Source organism: Podarcis cretensis (genome assembly GCF_951804945.1).
Source record: "Podarcis cretensis genome assembly, chromosome: 10".
NCBI classification, from domain to species: Eukaryota; Metazoa; Chordata; class Lepidosauria; order Squamata; family Lacertidae; genus Podarcis; species Podarcis cretensis.
Window position 1 is genome coordinate 71,250,738 of NC_137179.1, and position 21,190 is coordinate 71,271,927.

General features: G+C 42.3%; 1 protein-coding gene across 1 annotated transcript in view; it reads left to right on the forward strand.

Moving 5' to 3' along the window:
* The first annotated feature begins 4,989 nt into the window (after positions 1 to 4,989).
* Positions 4,990 to 21,190, forward strand: part of ORC5 (origin recognition complex subunit 5) — a 65,356-nt gene continuing 49,155 nt past the window's right edge. The window contains exons 1-5 of the mRNA XM_079993677.1: positions 4,990 to 5,162; positions 9,466 to 9,558; positions 10,972 to 11,166; positions 17,462 to 17,536; positions 20,481 to 20,592. Coding sequence (XP_079849803.1) covers positions 5,052 to 5,162; positions 9,466 to 9,558; positions 10,972 to 11,166; positions 17,462 to 17,536; positions 20,481 to 20,592 — 586 coding nt within the window. The 5' untranslated portion in view covers positions 4,990 to 5,051. The remainder of the gene's footprint in view (positions 5,163 to 9,465; positions 9,559 to 10,971; positions 11,167 to 17,461; positions 17,537 to 20,480; positions 20,593 to 21,190) is intronic.

Genomic DNA, 21,190 nt, shown 5'->3' on the forward strand with positions numbered 1-21,190 from the left:
TGAAGCTAGGCTGGAAGGACAGATTGTGAAGCTGAGGCTCCAGTACTTTGGCCACCTCATGAGAAGAGAAGACTCCCTGGAGAAGACCCTGATGTTGGGAAAGATGGAGGGCACAAGGAGAAGGGGGCGACAGAGGACGAGATGGTTGGATAGTGTTTTCGAGGTTACCAGCATGAGTCTGACCAAGCTGTGGGGGGCAGTGGAGGACAGGAGTGCCTGGCGTGCTCTGGTCCAGGGGGTCACGAAGAGTCGGACACGACTAAACGACTAAACAACAACAATGAAGCTAGGCTGGAAAGATGGAGGGCACAAGGAGCAGGGGATGACAGAGGACGAGATGGTTGGGAAAAACTATGGAAGGAAGGTTTAAAATTTACTGCATGTATGACGTTAAAAGAAAATGTTATGAAAATGTTTTATAGGTGGTATATGACACCCGTAAAATTAGCAAAAATGTATAAGACATGTAACAAGTGTTGAAAGTGCAAAGATAAAGAAGGTTCTTTTTATCATATGTGGTGGGAATGTAAGAAAGTGAAAGACTTCTGGGAAAAAATATATAATGAATTGAAGAAGATTCTAAAATATACATTTATAAAGAAACCAGAAGCCTTTCTGCTAGGGATATTAAGGAACGAGATAAAAAGAAGAGATGGTAAATTTTTTCAATATGCAGTAACAGCAGCAAGAGTGTTACTGGCCCAGAAATGGAAACAGCAAGAAATACCGTCTGTGGAAGAATGGAGAATGAAGTTGTTGGACTATATGGAGCTGGACAAATTGACAGGAAAGATTAGATACTTAAGAGACCAAAAGTTCATCGAGGACTGGGGGAAATTTGTGGAATACCTGGAACATATAAAGGAGGGACAGATAACGCTAACGGGATTTAAAGAAGCACTGTGAAAGACTATGAAATATTGTCTAAAGGGAATAGAAAGAAAGATATAAACAATGTCAATACAAAATTAAGAAATGTGCAACTTAAATTATAACTATGGATGATTTACAGATAAGCTGGAGGAAGTCCTAAAAAGGAATATGTTGTGAAATTTGGATGTGAAATTAATATGTTTTTTGTTCGTTTTTTCTTTTGATGTAAATTAATATTATTTTTTTTAAAAGAGATGGTTGGACAGTGTTCGCAAAGCTACCAACATGAGTTTGACCAAACTGTGGGAGGCAGTGGAAGACAGGAGTGCCTGGTGTGCTCTGGTCCATGGGGTCACATAGAGTCGGACAACAACAACATGAAGCTAGGGGGAAAGATTGCGGTTTGGCGGCAGAGTGCATACTTTCCTTGCAAAAGGCCACAGGAGCGATCTCTGGTGTTCTCCGTATAGGGCTGGGAAAGACAGCTTTCTGAAACCCTGGAAAGCTGCTTCCATTGAACTTCCACAGTACTGAGCTAAGCAGACCAATGGGCTGACTTTAAAGAAGGCATTTTCCTGTGTGGAACAGAGATCTGCAGAATTCCTGTGGGCGAAGGAAATGGCTTTAAGCCTCAATAAGGCAGAACTGAAAATACTGCTTTACAGAGTTTCTTAATAGCTCTGTACAAAGGTTATAAGCTTTTTGGGGGGAAGGGAGCTGCTTATATTTGATATGAAAATAGCCGAGTGATGCTTTGAAAAACAACCTTATGATGCTTATGATGATGACTAGAGAATACTTCACAAGGCGATCCACGAGATTATTCCTGTTCATGCTGCTTGGCAGACAAGTGTTGCAAATAAAACAGATGCAGATGTCCCTGGGGAGAATATCTATAAACTGGAGTATACGAACTCAGTTGCTGAGTTCGATGTTGTTGTTTCCTTACAGTTCCAGGGTTAAGCTGCATTCATAAACCCACTTATTACTTGGGAGTAAAGCTGTTCAGAACTGAGTGTACACAGGAAAAGCATCGAGCTGTGTCTCATTTCCAGCAGCAGAGCTAATAAATAAAGGGCATCTAGTTAAACCCACCTGGGATTGAATGGGCAGTAATGCTGTTTGGCACCCATCCATCTCTGGAGATGGTGGGGTCATAGCTGTCAACCTTCCCTTTTTTTGGCGGGAAATTCTCTTATTCCAGCGCGTTTCCTGCTGCTATCCCGGATTGCTAGATATCCCGTAGACTGTCCCCGGGACAGGTGAGGCTGCTGATCCCTTATTTTTGAGGCTGCTGATCCCTTATTTTTGAGGCTGCTGATCCCTTATTTTTGAGGCTGCTGATCCCTTATTTTTGAGGCTGCTGATCCCTTATTTTTGAGGCTGCTGATCCCTTATTTTTGAGGCTGCTGATCCCTTATTTTTGAGGCTGCTGATCCCTTATTTTTGAGGCTGCTGATCCCTTATTTTTGAGGCTGCTGATCCCTTATTTTTGAGGCTACTGATCCCTTATTTTTGAGGCTACTGATCCCTTATTTTTGAGGCTACTGATCCCTTATTTTTGAGGCTGCAGATCCCTTATTTTCAAATCTGAAAGTTGACAGCTATGGGTGGGGTGCATTTTTGGGGGTGAAGTCAAACCGTTGGCGAGTTGCCCTCTTGCTGTGGCTGTAGAGAGCAATGCGAGAAGGGCATGTTTTGTTGCATCTGGGGCAGGTGTAGGTGTCCGGTTGTGCAAATGCCACCGTGAACAGTAAAATGGCAATTTATGTCAAGTGTCTCAAAAGGCCGGTCTTAAATAGAGGTTTGTTTCCAGTCGTCGCTTTCGTTTTTGGTTTCCCTTCCTCTCTCGCGCTCCCCCTGCAGGCCGTGGGAAGGAAAAGCGCCTGTCCAAAGTAAGGGCACCGGAAAGTGCCCTCTAATGACTTCACCAGCTGCTACTACGCATGCTCATTTTAGTAAAAAAACAAAACAAAAAAACCCCAACAAACGCGCGGTGCGCCTGCGCCTTAGCCATGGTAGGAGGCGCCTGTGGCTTCGCCGCGCATGCTCAGAGGGTTCGCGTGTAGTCGGAGCGGGAGCCGGGAAGGGCGAAAGGTGTCTTTTGGCGGTTGAAGGCGGAGCTGAGGTAAATATTTGGGCGCGTGGGTCCGGCTTCAAGGGAGCTGCCTGGCTCTTCCTTCCACAGAAGCAGAGCAACAGGGCTTACTCACTGGGAGTCCTTACTTCGCTTTCTAGCGATTCCTGAAACAGAAATTGGCGACAAACCCCTTCTCCCCCCCAAAAAATAATAATAATAATAATAATAATAATAACGTGGCGGGCAGGTGTGCTGCTTATCGCCGCTGTGGTTTGTATTTAGTGCCCGTGAGGAGCGACTTGCAAGTGTTAGCTGCCTCTTTGCAGATCGTTAAAATCTACATCTATGCCATAAATGTTGTTGTTGTTGTTCTTTAGTCGTGTCCGACTCTTCGTGACCCCATGGACCAGAGAACGCCAGGCACTCCTGTCCTCCACTGCCCCCCGCAGCTTGGTCAGACTCATGCTGGTAACCTCGAAAACACTATCCAACCATCTCGTCCTCTGTCGCCCCCTTCTCCTTGTGCCCTCCATCTTTCCCAACATCAGGGTCTTCTCCAGGGAGTCTTCTCTTCTCATGAGGTGGCCAAAGTACTGGAGCCTCAGCTTCAGGATCTGTCCTTCCAGTGAGCACTCAGGGCTGATTTCCTTCGGAATGGAGAGGTTTGATCTTCTTGCAGTCCATGGGACTCTCAAGAGTCTCCTCCAGCACCATAATTCAAAAGCATCCATTCTTCGGTGATCAGCCTTCTTTATGGTCCAGCTCTCACTTCCATACGTACATCACTACTGGGAAAACTCAGTGGTCCTTAACTCATTCACATGTTGTTGTTGTTGTTTAGTCGTTTCCGACTCTTCGTGACCCCCTGGACCAGAGCACGCCAGGCACTCCTGTCTTCCACTGCCTCCCGCAGTTTGGTCAGACTCATGCTGGTAGCTTCGAGAACACTGTCCAACCATCTCGTCCTCTGTCGCCCCCTTCTCCTTGTGCCTTCCATCTTTCCCAAGATCAGGGTCTTTTCCAAGGAGTCTTCTCTTCTCATGAGGTGGCCAAAGTATTGGAGCCTCAGCTTCACGATCTGTCCTTCCAGTGAGCACTCAGGGCTGATTTCCTTCAGAATGGAGAGGTTTGATCTTCTTGCAGTCCATGGGACTCTCAAGAGTCTCCTCCAGCACCATAATTCAGAAGCATCAATTCTTCAGTGATCAGCCTTCTTTATGGTCCAAGCTCTCACTTCCATACGTACATCACTACTGGGAAAACTCAGTGGTCCTTAACTCATTCACATGTTGTTGTTGTTGTTTAGTCGTTTCCGACTCTTCTTGACCCCATGGACCAGAGCACGCCAGGCACTCCTGTCTTCCACTGCCTCCCGCAGTTTGGTCAAACTCATGCTGGTAGCTTCGAGAACACTGTCCAACCATCTCGTCCTCTGTTGTCCCCTTCTCCATCTTTCCCAACATCAGGGTCTTCTCCAGGGAGTCTTCTCTTCTCATGAGGTAGCCAAAGTACTGGAGCCTCAGCTTCACAATCTGTCCTTCCAGTGAGCACTCAGGGCTGATTTCCTTCAGAATGGAGAGGTTTGATCTTCTTGCAGTCCATGGGACTCTCAAGAGTCTCCTCCAGCACCAGAATTCAAAAGCATCAATTCTTCGGCAATCAGCCTTCTTTATGGTCCAGCTCTCACTTCCATACATCACTACTGGGAAAACCATAGCTTTAACTATACGGACCTTTGTTGGCAAGGTGATGTCTCTACTTCTCAAGATGCTGTCTAGGCCTGTCATTGCCCTTCTCCCAAGAAGCAGGCGTCTTTTAATTTCGTGCCATAAATACCTGGCTACAAATTAGTGGGGATAATCTCACATTTATTTTTTTTTTTTTTACTATGGCCCAGACCGCTGTCATCTTGGGCTTCAGCTGGACGATTGGTTGGGCTGCAGTATTTACTTCAGTTATTATTATTATTATTATTACTACTACTGTTGCTGCTGAAACGCTATGCTATAACGTGAGAATCAGTTTGTCGCTTCATGTTTCCCTTAACAGACCTTGCCCACCTCCGCAATCCTGGACGTTGCAAGACACAGAAGTTAAAATGCCTGTTTTCAAACATCCAGAATATCCAGAAGCGACGTTACTTCGCTTGGAAAGCTTGGTGCTTTTTCGGGAATCTCAAGTGTCCACCTTGTTATCAATCTTTGGAGAGGTAGCACTTTCTAATTTTCTTTTTCTAATTGCCCTTTAAGATACTTGGCCTTATTTTTTTTTATTCAAAGTCTGCTTTTCAGGCAAGATACTTCTTACTGGACAAGAAAACGGTGTTTTGTTTTTGTTTTTTTGCTCCTGACGGGTAGTAAAGCTGAAGTGGATATACCACAGTTGGCCCAGGAAGGCCTGGGTTCAAATTTTACTTTAACTGAAGGTCTCTGTGTCCTTTAGCAAGTCTTTACTATTACCTTAGCATGTCCTTTAGGAGTTCTTGGAACTCAGAGATACATACCTGAGTTAACCACATGTGTTTTTTCATAACACAAGGGATTAACTCATGCACGCCTCTCTTAAGTGCAAAGAAATGCAGTTATGGTTGTTTTTAATGTATCAGTTTTGTATTGCTGCTTTTCTTCCCCTGGCTACCAGTAGGAGTTTACAAGAAAATGTAGACTAGTCAGGCCTTTTTTTTCCTTTTTTTTAAAGGTTGCCATACAAAACTCAGTAGTGATTCTGTTAAATTCTAATGTACAAACAAGGCCTTCTTTTGACATTTATTTATCTGAATAGGTAATTAGGGAATAATGCGTACTATTTATGTAGTGCTGTTCCTTAAGTACTCCACATACTCTGTATCTCCAGCTGTGTTTGTGGAGACTTTGTGGTATCTCGATGGTTACCAGGAATTCCTTAATTTGAAAAAAAGTTATCAGAGGACCAAGATTTCCTGAAAGGCAGTGGGACGTCGGTTTTCAAATGTAATCTGTTCTGGAAGACTGTTTGAGTTCTGAAACGTTTGAAAAGCAAAACTCAATACAGAAGCCTTAAAATGGAAAAAAAACAATACAGAAAACTCAAAACGTGCATGTTCGACTTCCGAAAAGTGTTCGAAAACTGAAGCATTTACTTCCGGGTTTATGACGTTCGAAAATCAAAACGTTTGTCAACAGAGACATTCGAAAACTGAGGTTCCACTGTACTGACCTTTTTCCTGTGCTGTAGCTATAGGGAACTATGATGTGTTCGTTCTAGAATGCCTTCTCAGTTCGGATTAGAAATGGTAAGACCCAGTGTGCCTGACTACTACTACACATCACCTGTGGTGTTAGAACACGTTCCAGATTTTTTTTACAGTGTATGGGACTTCCGTGAAATGCATTCTTTCCTTGGCAGGAAAATTGTTATACAAAGAGCTATCTTCATGTAGTGCTTTCTAACTTACTTGCAGAATGTTAATATCCTTATAAATGCTAAGTATGCTAAGTAGGGCAACATTATCCTCGTATTTCAAATGGGGCACACTGCCAAAAAGATAGTGGCCTATGTATGGATTCATGATAGGTGAGATATGAAGTGGGGAATTCTTGGCTCACAGCTCATTCTTTATGCAAAAGGTCTTTTTTAAACACAAACATTCTTTGGCTTATGTTAATAATGGGAAGAGCATCGCTTCAAGCAGAAACTGTGAGAGTAATACTCTGCTATTCCCCTCTCCTGTCTTATATAAGCAGCAACTCCTGTATTGATTAATATGGGCTGTGGCATAGTTGAAGTTGTTACCTTTATCTGTAATTAAATATAATATCCCTACAAGCCGTTAAGGAGAATAATGTGTCATTTGGTTCACGGTATGGAAATTGATGTCGGCAGTCTGCTGCGGCATTTAATTTTGTCTGACAGTCTTCTGAAGCTTGCTGTACTGATGTATTCAGCATGAGTGCTAGACGTGCAGATTGTTTTTAAATGAAAGGTTACATTTTTCAACCATGGAGATGATTTTGATTATCTCAGTAATTTCCAGGGATTCTCCTAGTAATCCCTGAAGAATGAATTTTTCAACCCTGCCTTCAGGAAACATTGCAGCACTTGTTGGTCTACCCAGGCATTTAGCTTGAACTTAGTTAACTGAAAAACGTGGATGTAGTAGTTTTTCAAATGGTTTCATTCCAGAAACATTTTTATCGTTTTATACTCTTTCTTTTACCAGTTTATCTTTAAAATTATCACTGCGTACAATATACTTGTGTCTGAACAGTTGTTACAGGAACATGTCTACAGGTAGCATTGTATCTTCAAAACAGATTTTTTTTCTATTTTTCTTTTGCTTCATTCCCAAGCAGTAGTAATGATTTGTGTGTGGTGTTGCTTTTTCCTTGTTGAGTGTTTATATTGCCCTCAACAATTAAAATAACTTTTGATGCATTGAAAATTGCCAATATACGGTTATTTGCTTTAAATAGTTAGTGTTGCAGAGAACGAATGAATAACTGCTGGAAATACCTTACTGAAACAGAACCTTTGATAAGGTGGCAGGAGGTCACATGTTTATGTTGGGTGGTTTTTGTTGTGGGTGAATAGCTGTATTTTTGCTTCATTTTAATGGATTTTGTTCTGTGTTGTTGTTGTTTAGTCGTTTAGTTGTGTCCGACTCTTCGTGACCCCATGGACCAGAGCACGTCAGGCACTTCTGTCTTCCACTGCCTCCCACAGTGTTCTGTAGGGTTTTGTAAATCATTTCAGGACCCCTTCTGTGTGAAGTGATACATAATTTGATTGAATTTGAAATTTCATTGTTTAGAAAACTACTCATTGTGGGGCCAGTGTACACAATATCAGATTTAGCAAATCTGTATGTGAGGTGGGACAGTAGCCACTCATCATCCTGTCGTGTACACAGCAATGAATACAGTACATGCATACATCTGTACATGTGATACCCCGGAATTTAGCAGTCAGCCTTTTTTACATGGAAGGATTGGAAGAATTTAGTACAGATGTGCATATACATCACTAAAGAAGTTTTTTTGTATGAGTGATAAGTGTGTTCAGACCAGCTGCCCTACCATACATAAAGTGTTTATTGACTGAAGATTGGATGAACAATAAAACTATGAATTCCAATGTGGGTTTTGGATTGATTCATTAGGAATCACCCTTCTTCCTCTTGTTACCATCATGAATCGCTTGTCAGCATGTAAGTTTACGAACCTGTACAATTATCATTTTGCTGTATTTGCAGTACATCATGCAGTACATTAAGACTTTCTCAGCTTGTGGACTGGAAAAGCAACTCAGAACAATTTCCAGAAAATATTTAAAAATGGTTAAGAAGCAAGATATTAACTTAATAACCAGTGGTTTGGATATGCAACTCTTTCTGTAAATTGAAAAAAATAGGAAGTTTCTTGCTAAGGAGAGAGAGAGTGAGAGATTATGCAGTTAAGTGCCAGGACCTCAGAAGTGCAAATCATTGACTTATTTTCTCTTTAAGGGTATTTAACCACATACTGAAAAAGCATTCTCTATTTAGTTCTGGTGTCTCCAATTTTGCAGAGCCTGCGAGCACATTTGGAGTTCTGCAAAATTGTGTTGGCTGCCATGGTGGGGGGCAGGCTCATTCACAAAACGGCCACTGTGGTGGGCATAGCTGGTCACTAGTGAGGCTAAAAGACAAGTAACTCACCTAGGAACTCCAGATCACAAAGCCATTTCTTAGAAACCATGTTAACTGGAAGATCATCCCAAAACAGTTTCACTCAGCCTACTCCCCCTGCACTGCATATATTGAAAAAACCACCCATCCCATTCAGTAAGCACAAGCACACAAAACATCTGCACACAGACTCTCTGCTTTATCAATCCCCTCATAGCCCTGGCGCCCTTCCCAGCACCCAAGCAGTTGCCCTCCCAGCACTTGGGTTCAGAAGTTGTCTCCTAACTAGTACGTTTACCTGCTTGTGTGAAGCGAGTGATTGGGCTGCATGCACCATTACGTAGCTTGTGCACAGTATGGCTAATTCCGCCAAGGTTCTTGACTTACTGTTAATGTGTGAACATGGCCTATGACTCAACAAGTTTATTGTATTTGTTTCTTGCTTTTAGCTGCGATTGGCTTTCGAAGCAGCTTACAATTACCAACTGTCACAATGATGTTTTTGAAAAGCTATCCGTATGCTCCATATTAAAGGCTTTCTGTCATGGAGCCTTGGGTACTGTTACTGAACAGGCCAATCTCTTGACTTGCAATGTCTTGGGAGTTTCAGTGCTGGGCTTCAGGCCAGTCATTCTTTTGAACCGAACTTCCTTGTATTTGATGGATTATAAAATCAAAGGGATAAGCTGTCCTGGTGGATCTTAGCTGCTGCATTTTTAGCGAACCCTTCATTCTGCAACTTTTCATCTAGCCCAAAACTTGATGAGTCAAAGTTCTGTACATCTTTTGATTGAAGAAAGGCCAGTGTGCTTGAAAAGAAAAGAAATAAAACAAACACTAAATATATATATATATAATTTTTGTCCAGCGTCAGCATTTGAGCTTCCCATCCCTTTTTATCTATGGACACACATCCAGTGGGAAGACGTATGTGATGCAGACTCTTCTGAAAACCTTAGAGGTAAGAAGAATAATGGATTCATTTTGTATATTGGGAAATGCTTTCAAGTTTTGTTTTTAAAAATCCTCTGAAACCATCAGTTTGTTCACCTTTCCTGTTTCCTCAAGAAAACCATTCTTGACTGTCCCCAGATAACTTGGTACATTGGGCCTAGGCTTATGCAGCAATGAATACAAGGAAGCAAAGCTCTGTTTGCCCCTACAAATCAACTGTAACTTAGTACTGTTGTACTTCTGCATTTGCCCTGCCTCTGGCAGTCTCAGGTACTGGCTATAGTGACAGTACATGTCCAGCCCTATCATTAGGCATATCTGAAAGTGGCCACTTCAGGTAATTTATTTTGTCTGTCATGAAAGGGCAGCAGATGGTTAGTTGCTTAATTTATTATTGTATGTTTACTGGCAGGGAGCAGGAGAGGCCCTTGTGAGCTTTTGTGCCTTAGGTGCCAAAATAACTTGATTGACTTTGAGTGGCTTTGGGAGGGGAGTGTCAAATGCTACTGTGCCTCAGGCATCAATATGTCTTGTGCTGGCCCTGTTGATGATCCATGTGGGGTTGAGGTGACATGAATGATAAGACAAGGGCTAACTCTTCAGAACAAGAGTGAACTAAGCAAAAGCGTATTGGTTTCAGCTTCATGCTGTGCTTAAACCATATATTAACAATTCATATTAAGTAATTTTAATGTTTCGGTTGGATCATATTGTGGGTTTTAACATCTTTTTAGCCTCTCTCAACTTGTCCTGTGATGCTCTATGGTCCTCATTTGGGGGCCTGTCAGATAATGTTGTTGCTGCTTTTGTGCCATGTTCTCCTTAACTTTCTCTAACCTTGTTTACAGCTAGAGGGAGTGGTGGTGAATTTGTGGTTGACATTGTAAAATACTGGCTATGAATGGGATCCATTCCATAGGCCTGGCCGTATCCCAAAAGCTTTGTAACCAGAGGTGCCCTTCTGCGCATGCATGGGGCACAATTGAGTACGTGCAGAGTGCTTCTGCACATGCACGCGCGGCAAAACCCAAAAGTATACACATCCAGGTTTGCTGCATTCGCAACCTGAAAGTTACGTTACCCGAAGGTAACATAACCCGAGGGTCCACTGTAGTTGTATATTGGATTCACTTTCATGAACTTCCCACTGTGTGTAGAATACATTGAAATGGCAGCAAATGTAATAATTATTTCGACTTAATACATGAAGTCCAATCATTCAATATTTAGTACTGAAATGCTTGCATGTTTGTTAGCAAGCAATCCTCATTGAGAAGTAATTATGTCAAGAAATGTGAATGAATCTCTCAGGTTGTTGGTTTTTTCTTTTTTAAAAAAAGCAAAAAAACAAACAAAACCTGCTGGTGGTATTCTCTGCAAATTCTTGTAACAGCATTAATGCGATTTTCTTTCTCCTTAGCTGCCTCATGTGTTTGTGAACTGTGTTGAATGTTTCACTTCAAGACTACTTCTAGAAGAAATTTTGAGACAGTTACAAAGCCTTTCCTCTAAGGAAGAATATCCTCTTCCATTCTGTGATACGTTCAACGATTTCATACGTTTATTTAAGCAGGCAACTATGACACCTGATCTGCAGAATCAAACTTTGTATGTGGTAAGTTTGAAAGGTCACCTGGGTTTAGGGCTGGGTGATATGTGCTTTCCAACATTGTAATACACCGCCAGCAATATGATGGTGTTTTACAGTTTCGTAAAGGAGGCGGGGACGCAGGTGGCGCTGTGGGTTAAAGCCTCAGCGCCTAGGGCTTGCTGATCGAAAGGTCAGCAGTTCAAATCCCTGCGGCGGGGTGCGCTCCCGCTGCTCAGTCCCAGCGCCTGCCAACCTAGCAGTTCGAAAGCACCTCCGGGTGCAAGTAGATAAATAGGGACCGCTTACCAGCGGGAAGGTAAACGGCGTTTCCGTGTGCGGCTCTGGCTCTGGCTCTGGCCAGAGCAGTGATGTCACGCTGGCCACGTGACCCGGAAGTGTCTCCGGACAGCGCTGGCCCCTGGCCTCTTGAGTGAGATGGGCGCACCAACCCCAGAGTCTGGCAAGACTGGCCCGTACGGGCAGGGGTACCTTTACCTTTACCTTTAAAGGAGGCGGGGAGGAGGAAGAAGGCAGTTGCTAAGGCGACTGAAGCAGGCCCGTCTCCTTGGCAGCGGCAGGTGGGCTTCCTCTTCCTCCCGTAAGTTCTTTAAACTTCTTGTAGAAATTTTAAGAAAACCCATCTACACCTGATGTTTTATTGGTTTTCAGGGTTTTTTATAGCTAGCTTGAGATCATCTTCAGTAATTTTAGAATTTAGGAAGATTGTTCTTTAGATAGAGCAGACAAGTTCAACTACTTTTTAAAGTGTTTTCTATACATTGCCACCATCCATTTAGGAAGTTTCTTCACAACTTATGGTAAACAAAACCCAACTGCTTTATGAGTTCAGTAGCAGCTTTCAAGACTGTTGAAGCTTCTGTTGGCAATGGAAATTAAATAGATTTCCCATTCTTACCTTAATGTTTTGAGGTAGACCCAGAGGTTGTCTTCCTTTGGCACTGGAAGGGAAAATTTTCATCCAACCAAAACTTTTCCTGCACTGTCTTGCTTGTTAAGGAACATCCCACATATTGCAGGAGTCATGCTCTAGGTCAGCACTGGGCTGAATTCAGGATTGTGGAATCCATTTTGTTTGTTGAGCAACTGGGAGTCAGAAATTCTTGCTGGTCAGCTTCATTGCATCCAGAGATCCAACTTCTGTTCACTCTAGCTCTAAGGTGCCCATTCATGTAGGACACTGTTCTGGCCAGTTTGACCTCTCCATTGCCTAACGTGAACTAAGAATACAGCCTAGAACACATCTAAAACTTTAGTGCAGCTGTATATTAGAATGGAAGTGGTGGTGCCTTTTAGAAACGTTTGTCCACCATTGTGATCTTCTGATTGAGCAATCTCATATTTACTTCCAAGGAATCATAAGGCTCTCCGTGGCAGCTTTTTAAACTCCCTGATTTAATAATTGATTATGTAAAGGTGAATGAGGATACTAGAACATACCAATGTTTATTTTAGCCAAGTGTGGGAAGGGGAACAAACATTATCAACTCAGACAACCAACTAACTGTTACTGAAGGGTTTGTACTATAACACTATTAAGTGGGGCAGCTAATGTAAATGGGAAGGTTTGGGTAGGCTAGCATAAAGTTTGTGGTTTGGGGAGGGGAATTAGCTCCTTTGAATAACAGGCTGTTAATTTTATGAATCTTATAGTCTAGGGGCAAGATGAAAATCTGGGTTTTTTGTTGTAAAAGCTTTAAGCGCACTTGAATAAATAATGTAGTGTGTACGTATAACTAGAGCAATGAAAAATTAATTGGGCAACATAATTCTACATAGTCTGTGAAGAGTAGATGGAGGAGAAAGGAAATGTGGGTGAAAGATTATTGTACTACTTTGTATGAAAAATAGTTAATGCAGAAACACTCGTTAATGGATACACAGTGGGAATAGATGAATTCCTTTCAAGAGAAAGATCTCATTCTGAACCTCTGAGGAAAACTGAGAAAGTAATATCACACTGAAAATTTTATGTTAATTTTGAGCAACTTGTAACTTCACCGCCACCCTACCCCACATTCCCTCCTTTGGTGTTCTATTCAGCAAGCTACTAGTACACTGCCCATCCTGGAGTCTAATAAAAATCTGTGAATACGTTTTGAAACACGTTCAGATACCTATTAAACATTGGCTATTATAATGGTGGATTAACTCCTGACTTTTGTAATTATACTATGGCTTTACTGTCATGTTTTGTGCCCTTATGGCTGCAAACTTATGTATGCTTACGTGGGTATGAGCCCCCTGATTTCTGTCACACTGATCTCCAGTGAAAATAATATTGGACTTTGTAGCTTAGCGATAGAATACATATTTTGCATAGAGAAGTTATTAGATTCAATCCTGGGTAGCTCCAGTTAAAAGGACCACAACTGATACAAAAGATCTCTGCCTGATATCCTGGAGAGTCACTTCTGGCCAGAGCAGACAGTATTAGGCTAGGGAGAAAATTGGTGTGACCTGGTATAAGGCAGTTTCCTTTGTTCCTAAGGCTCTGTTCAGGCCTATTGTTGATCTCTGGTTTTGGGAGTGGGCTGTGGGATTGACTCTACCACTCCTGTTGTGCTTTCCTTCTGATCCTCTTCCGTGGTTTATGTGAATGTCTTCAAAGGAGGTTAAAGTGGACCTGGCTTTGCTCCTATACTGTGAGAATGTGCTTATCATCAGGGAAGAGGATATGTGCATTGTCCTGCAGTCCTGCTTTGATATTTAAACCCAGGTTTTGTAGCTCTAAACTGGTTGTAAGGGAGATGGTTGGCTAATGCACATAAGGGAGGTATTCTTCGTGGCTGCCCTGCTTCTTGTCATTACAGGCTCACCAAAGTCCCAAACCCAAGTGCTATTCCAAAAAATTTTGAGACAGGTGTTTGCCCTGGCGTTTGGCTGAAGGCTAAGATGAAAAAGGCTGTGTACATTAAGTTGAAGACTGGCTCACGTTAAGAGCAATCCTATTGTGACTGGCTTAGAAGAGCTCGCATGTAAAGCTGGTGCCACCTTCTGGAAGCTGCACACACGGCTCCAATGAGTTGCCCAATTGCAGGAATGCATAGATTGCCGCGGCCATGTTCACACTCTGTACGTTGGCAAATTTCACAATCAGGACTGCCTGATGGCCGCTCCACACTACTCGTGTGGGACACTTACGAGGTGGCACCTATAAATATGAATTAGCCTGTAGTTAGTTCTGGCCATTTCCCAAAGAACCATGCACCTTCAAGGGAGTTTTTCAACAATGGTTTCTCAAGCCAGAAGCACCATATTCCACATGGTAAATTACTGTTGAAACTGAGGCATGTTTCTACGGCTGTTTGTGATATGGCAGGCAAGTCTGCTGTTTAAATAAACAGCCAAAAAAGTTAGTGAGTGCGCCCAACATCTTTGGCTCACTTAATGTCTTTGAATTCAGAGGTAGTGAATTTGACATTGTGTTTTCTGACTGTGTCTCTTGGGTGTATGTTATCAAAAATAATGCTGGTAGTAGCGACAAGGTGAGTGGGTGGTAGAAAGTAAAGTAATTCCTTATTTTCAAGGGAGACTTCCCCTTTACTGCTTCCTGGTGCAAAAATCCCATACTGCTGCAGGTGGGTGTGGCCAATTGTATGGGTTCTTCACACCCAATCATTGCCCAGCAGAGAAGGACCCATGTCATCTTGTCCGGTATTCAGACAGTTGCTATTGGTGGAAGAGATCTTCCTACGTTGAAGACTCCCACCCTTCTAGTGTAAGAATTAGTGCCAAGTGGGAAGTCAAGGAAATGCTTACTTAAATGTACAGTATCTTTATGCATTTAAACAAAGTACATCAAAGGACCTCCTCCATTTTCTTCAGGAAAAATGAGCATTTGTTGTTGTTTAGTCGTTTAGTTGTGTCTGACTCTTCGTGACCACCTGGACGAGAACACGCCAGGCACTCCTGTCTTCCACTGCCTCCCGCGGTTTGGTCAAACTCATGCTAGTACAGTGGTGCCCCGCAAGACGAACGCCTCGCAAGACGGAAAACCTGCTAGACGAAAGGGTTTTCCGTTTTGGAGGCGCTTCGCAAAACGAATTTCCCTATGGGCTTGCTTCACAAGATGAAAATGTCTTGCGAGTTCCTGCGGGTTTTTCCTCCTCCCCCCCCCCATTTTCCTAAGCCGCTAAGCCACTTATCAGCTGATCCGCTGATAAGCCGTTTAACAGCTGATCGCTAAAAGCCGCTAAACCGCTAATAGCGCTAATCCGCTAAGCTGTCAATGGGCTTGCTTCGCAAGATGAAAAAACCGCTATACGAAGAGCCTCACGGAACGGATTAATTTCGTCTTGCGAGGCACCACTGTAGCTTCGAGAACACTATCCAACCATCTCGTCCTCTGTCGTCCCCTTCTCCTTGCGCCCTGCATCTTTCCCAACATCAGGGTCTTTTCCAGGGAGTCTGCTCTTCTCATGAGGTGGCCAAAGTACTGGAGCCTCAGCTTCAGGATCTGTCCTTCCAGTGAACACTCAGGGCTGATTTCCTTCAGAATGGATAGGTTTGATCTTCTTGCAGTCCATAGGACTCTCAAGAGTCTCCTCCAGCACCATAAAATGAGCATAAAATTTATGCTCATAAAATGAGCATAGTTAAGTGCTAAAAATGTGGTGTGAGATTCTGAAAGATTACTGCTGTCAGATAAGCATGTTACAGCGGGGCAACTCTTGACTTAACTGGTTTTAGAATCAATTTTTGGGAATTAATAATGTTGCTTATCGTAATATTTGAAATTACTTGAAAATAGATAATAAAATACTAGGGCAGGACATTAAATATTGCAGAATGATCAATTTTATTGGGTAAGATGTTGGTAAATAAGAACAATTAAGTGTTAAATTAGAGCATTTCATTTTGCTGTGCATGAAAATAGACAAGAGTGGTGAAGAAATCAATTTATGTGAATTAACCTGTGTCTTTGGATTTATTCTGGGGCGGTTTAAATGGAGATTGATGGAAGAACTTGCGTTCTGGTAGCACAAGCTGGCAAAACTAATCTATGCTATTTCGTTTCATTCGTAAATAACGCAAGATATTTCAGCCTCAATTAATTCAGTGAAAATTAAGATAAATGGATGGTCTCTTCAGTGGCTTCTAAATGCTTCTCTTAATCCAAGAACAGGTAGTGAACAATCATGATTAATCATGAGGCTCAAAATGATTCATTTTCCCCGGTGAAGGATGGTGCCAATAAAACTTGGTGTTTATACCTGCGTTGAGAACAATGTGTCCTTCGTGTTTCTTCTCTCCTGTGTTTGGAATTGCAATTCATCAGTCTAGTTATCTTTAACACATAAGAGCTGGTGTAGCAGAACAGTTAATGTGACCTTTTCCCTGTTGAATCCACCAGGTGGCCTTAGCCAAGCCATAACACACAACCACACCGCCCCCAATCTCAGTATGGCGGTCATAGAAGGAGCAGGAATATAGGAAGCTGCTCTCTATTGTCTATACTAGAGACAAAGCTGCTCTCCAAGGTTTCAGCCAGAGGACATTTCCAGTTCTACCTGGAGATGCCAGGGATTGAATCTAGGACGTTTAGTATGCTATTCCTTGACAGTGTTGTTAAAAGGATTACTTAGATGGCATACGTAAAGTTCTGTATAAAGTGTTTGCCAATATCTTTAAGGCCCACCTAGAGTTTTTATTGCAATCATTTGGTATATACATTTTGTTACAGAGAAATAAATGAATGCATAATTTGTTTAGGTGGCCCATTGAGTGCAAACATCCCTTAATAGTCCTCCAAATAATTTGCTGCCACTGCCTATTAATGTGTAGAGAGTCTTTTATAAACTTGGCTCTGTGATTAAAAGGCACTGTGTGGAGTGAAATCTCCTAATGTAGTCTTCCTCAGGTCACCCTCCTTAATTGTAGAACTCTGTAAATATATTTATTTGTGGAAAATAATATCTAGTACTATTGGTAATTTGATAAGAACACATAGTTTTAGCATAACAATTCTCTTTAACAGCTTAACTCTCCCTGATTATTCTTAGTTTGTTTAGCTTTCAGCTCCTCTAACTCTGTCCTACTCCCTAACTATCCTTTTCAGCTGACCTCTGTTACTCTTAATTCCACCCCACCACATTCAATCCCACTTTCCTGCTGTCTATTCATCCACCATTGTATTTTCCTCTTTGGATTAGGATCCCATGTTTATATATAAAGTGATAACCAACATTAATCCTACTCAGAGTAGCCTCGCTGGAAATCAGTGGACTTAAGTAATTCAAACTTTTTAAATTGCTTATGAGTTACTTTTGTGTAATAAAATTTCTCTTTGGTTTTAAAGGTTTTGGATAAAGCAGAGCAGCTGAGGGAACTAGAAACAAACCTCTTGCCAGGTTTCCTTCGACTACAAGAACTGGTAAGTAAATTGACCAAGGGATCCTTATATAAAATATATAAAAGGATGTCACATAGAGGAGGGAGAAAGGTTGTTTTCTGCTGCTCCAGAGAAGCGGACACGGAGCAATGGTTCCAAACTACAAGAAAGAAGATTCCACCTAAACATTAGGAAGAACTTCCTGACAGTAAGAGCTGTTTGACAGTGGAATTTGCTGCCAAGGAGTGTGGTGGAGTCTCCTTCTTTGGAGGTCTTTAAGCAGAGGCTTGACAACCATATGTCAGGAGTGCTCTGATGGTGTTTCCTGCTTGGCAGGGGGTTGGACTCGATGGCCCTTGTGGTCTCTTCCAACTCTATGATTCTATGATTCTATGAGCGACTTCACTTTAGCGGTTCTTATAAAACAAATTTCCAGTATGTACTATGTAGGTTCAATGAGCCAATTTCTGCAGTGAAATACGGTGAATCCACTATTCAGTGCAACTCTGGGGCATTAAGAAAGAAAGAAGTACCATCCCTCTTCCAGTTACAGTACACTGCTTTCTTGCTCACCTGGAGGCATCCTTACCCACCACAGCTTGAAGAAACTAACTTTTTTCTTTTGGGATGGGTTTCTTCATTCCCCAGCTGCATTCTATAAAACAGCTGGCTCCCACTTGTGCTGTGGGAGGAGCAATACTGGAGCCTTCAGTTCATTCATGGTAAACCAATAACCATTGTGATGTGTACAGTGGTCCAGTGTTGGAGACAAGGGAATCATCATTGTCCCCTTTCTGCCTTGGAATTATGTTGTGTAAAGTAGATGTTTCATGTTGCTTGTTACAGCTTGCCTTGCTTTTGTTTTCTGGGACAGGGAGGTTCACGATATGCTCCTAGAGCATTTGAAATGCTAGTTCAGGGTTGCTCTTCCTGCCAGTTTCCCGTACATGCAGGAACCTGATAAACGGTACTGATCATTTTTTGTAGATGTGCATTAATCTTGGTAGCACACTGGAATGGAGAATGCGCGTGTTGCTTGCTTTGGCACTTTCATGTGTTTCTTTTGCAATAATCTGATGAACTGTAACAAATGTGACTGTAACAAATGTGAGACTTCGACTGCAGGGAAGAAATGTGTTTTGCTTTGGATTGATGCTGGCTTTTGCAGCAATTCAAGTGGATTAGAGAAGCATAGTGCATGATTCTTATATCTTGCTGGTAGGGTAGGAGCCAAGGAGTATTGTGAAAAACAGACAAGACTCCTTAACTCTCCTACCCGGAGAATAATTAGAGATCAACTTGTTGGAAAATTCCTGGACCTGCTCTTGGGAAGGATGGCTACACACCTATCATTCTCTTTGTGATGATGAACAATAGTGATATGCAAAAGAGGCTTGAAAAGCTAATTGATCCTAATTCAGAAACTGATATATGTAGCAAGGTCATATTGTGAAGGTGAGATTTGAAAACATAAACTCTTCTCTTAATAATGGGAAATGCCTTTGTTTTCATGTGATACTCAGCCGCTAGATTAGGACAAGTGCCTTAAAATCTTGGTAGGTAAGTTAAAAGGTATTAAAAAGCCTTTGCCTCCCTCACTTTATTATATGTCTGTAAAGCTCCTTGGGACGTGGGTGATGCTGTGGGTTAAACCACAGAGCCTAGGGCTGGCCAATCAGAAGGTTGCGGTTCGAATCCCCGCAACAGGGTGAGCTCCCATTGCTCGGTCCCTGCTCCTGCCAGCCTAGCAGTTCGAAAGCACATCAAAGTGCAAGTAGATAAATAGGTACCACTCCGGCAGGAAGGTAAACGGTGTTTCTGTGCGCTGCTCTGGTTTGCCAGAAGCGGCTTAGTCATGCTGGCCATATGACCCGGAAGCCGTACGCCGCCTCCCTCGACCAATAAAGCAAGATGAGAGCCGCAACCCCAGAGTCGGTCACAACTGGACCTCATGGTCAGGGGTCCCTTTACCTTTATCTGTAAAGCTCCTTGAGTATCTTGAGAGAGAAGAGACATATTTTCTCTCCCTCCGAATAATTCAGGCCTGAACAGCAATTGGCGCCTCTGATTCCATAGGTGAAAACACTTATAAATCTGCATTTATAGTTCCTGAAGTGATATGGATTTGATTATAGAAGCCTAGATTCCTGATCTTCTGGTTCTCAGTGGAGTTGCCCTTAGTGTAAACTGATGCCTTCGAATCTGTATTGTTAGAAACTGTAGGGTAGTAAATTCAAAATAACTGAGGCTGGAATCCTATATATGTCTGCTCAGAAGTAGAGGGTTGGACTAGATCAGTGGTGGCCAAACTTGGCCCTCCAGCTGTTTTTGGACTACAACTCCCATCATCCCTAGCTAACAGGACCAGTGGTCAGGGATGATGGGAATTGTAGTCCCAAAACAGCTGGAGGGCCAAGTTTGGCCAACACTGGACTAGATGGTCCTCAGGGTCACTTCCAACTCTGCAATTCTATGATAAGGAAGTCTCAATTCAGATGCTGTGTCCCTCATTTTCAAGCTACAGTCCTAGGAACATGCTGTTGCAGGGAACTTGCACAAGAAAGGAGGGAGCAATGATTTGAAGACTGAAAATGCTATGTCTCAACTGAGCTCATAGGCATGTTGTGAAAGCAACTGACCAACGGATGGACTGTCCATTTATCTTACTAAGATTTTAATAATTTAAGAGTCAAGCTTTTTCAAGCAAACACAAGCCTCCTTCCTGACAATTAAGATGTGCAGCCCTATTTAGCTTAAATGCCATAGTACACAACAATAGAAGAACTGGATTTTTAAAAATGCAGATGTATTAGCTGCTTGATTAGGCTGCTTACGGTCTTATGATTATGCAAATAATTTGCAATAAAATGCTGAATCAGATGAGTTTGTTTCAATTAGAAAGAAACTTCACAAGTTTTTCTGTCACTAAAACGCAGCTACAAGGTCACCTTTTCCCTCTCTCCCCTCCCCAACCCCTGTCCTCCAGACGGAGAGAAATGTGACTGTGGTCCTTCTTAGTGAAATTGTGTGGGAGCTGCTTCGTCCAGCTACAGGATGCCTTGAACCATTGCCATTGTTTTTTCCGGACTACAGCATAGGTAACACAATACACTTGTTTTGGGTTGTTCGTGGCTATTAAACATAATATCTAAACGAAATCTCTGTAAATGAAAGCTGTATACCTGAGTATCAGATGCTGGAGGCAAACTGACTAGGGCAAGCTACCTTCTCTCCACAACATGCTTCCAAGTTTCCAAAGGGAACTGGCTAGTTACTCTTGGATGCAAACAGAATACTGGATTTGATGGGCGTTGGGATGATGTTTAACATCTACATTTTGAAGAACGAATAATTAGTACCTTTATTTTCTGTATGTGTGCATACATCACACCCCTTGCAGTCCAAGGAATTAATAACTCCTGGTTTGAGAGAATTAACCTGGTTTTATGAAAAGGATGGTGAAATCCAGAGCTTTTGGGGAGGGTGGTTCTAACTCATTGTGAGAGAAAATTATGTTACTAGTTAAACTTCCAAATCTTGGAATTCTTTATCTTTAAGTGCATATCACATTACCAAGTTTTCAGCACTGTTGTAGCTACCAGAACTGGTCACCAGCAAAATGCTTTTTATATATATTAAAGAGCTTTTTATGCTCATGGTTGGGTGGGATGGAGCTTAGAAGAAAAGAAAAAAATC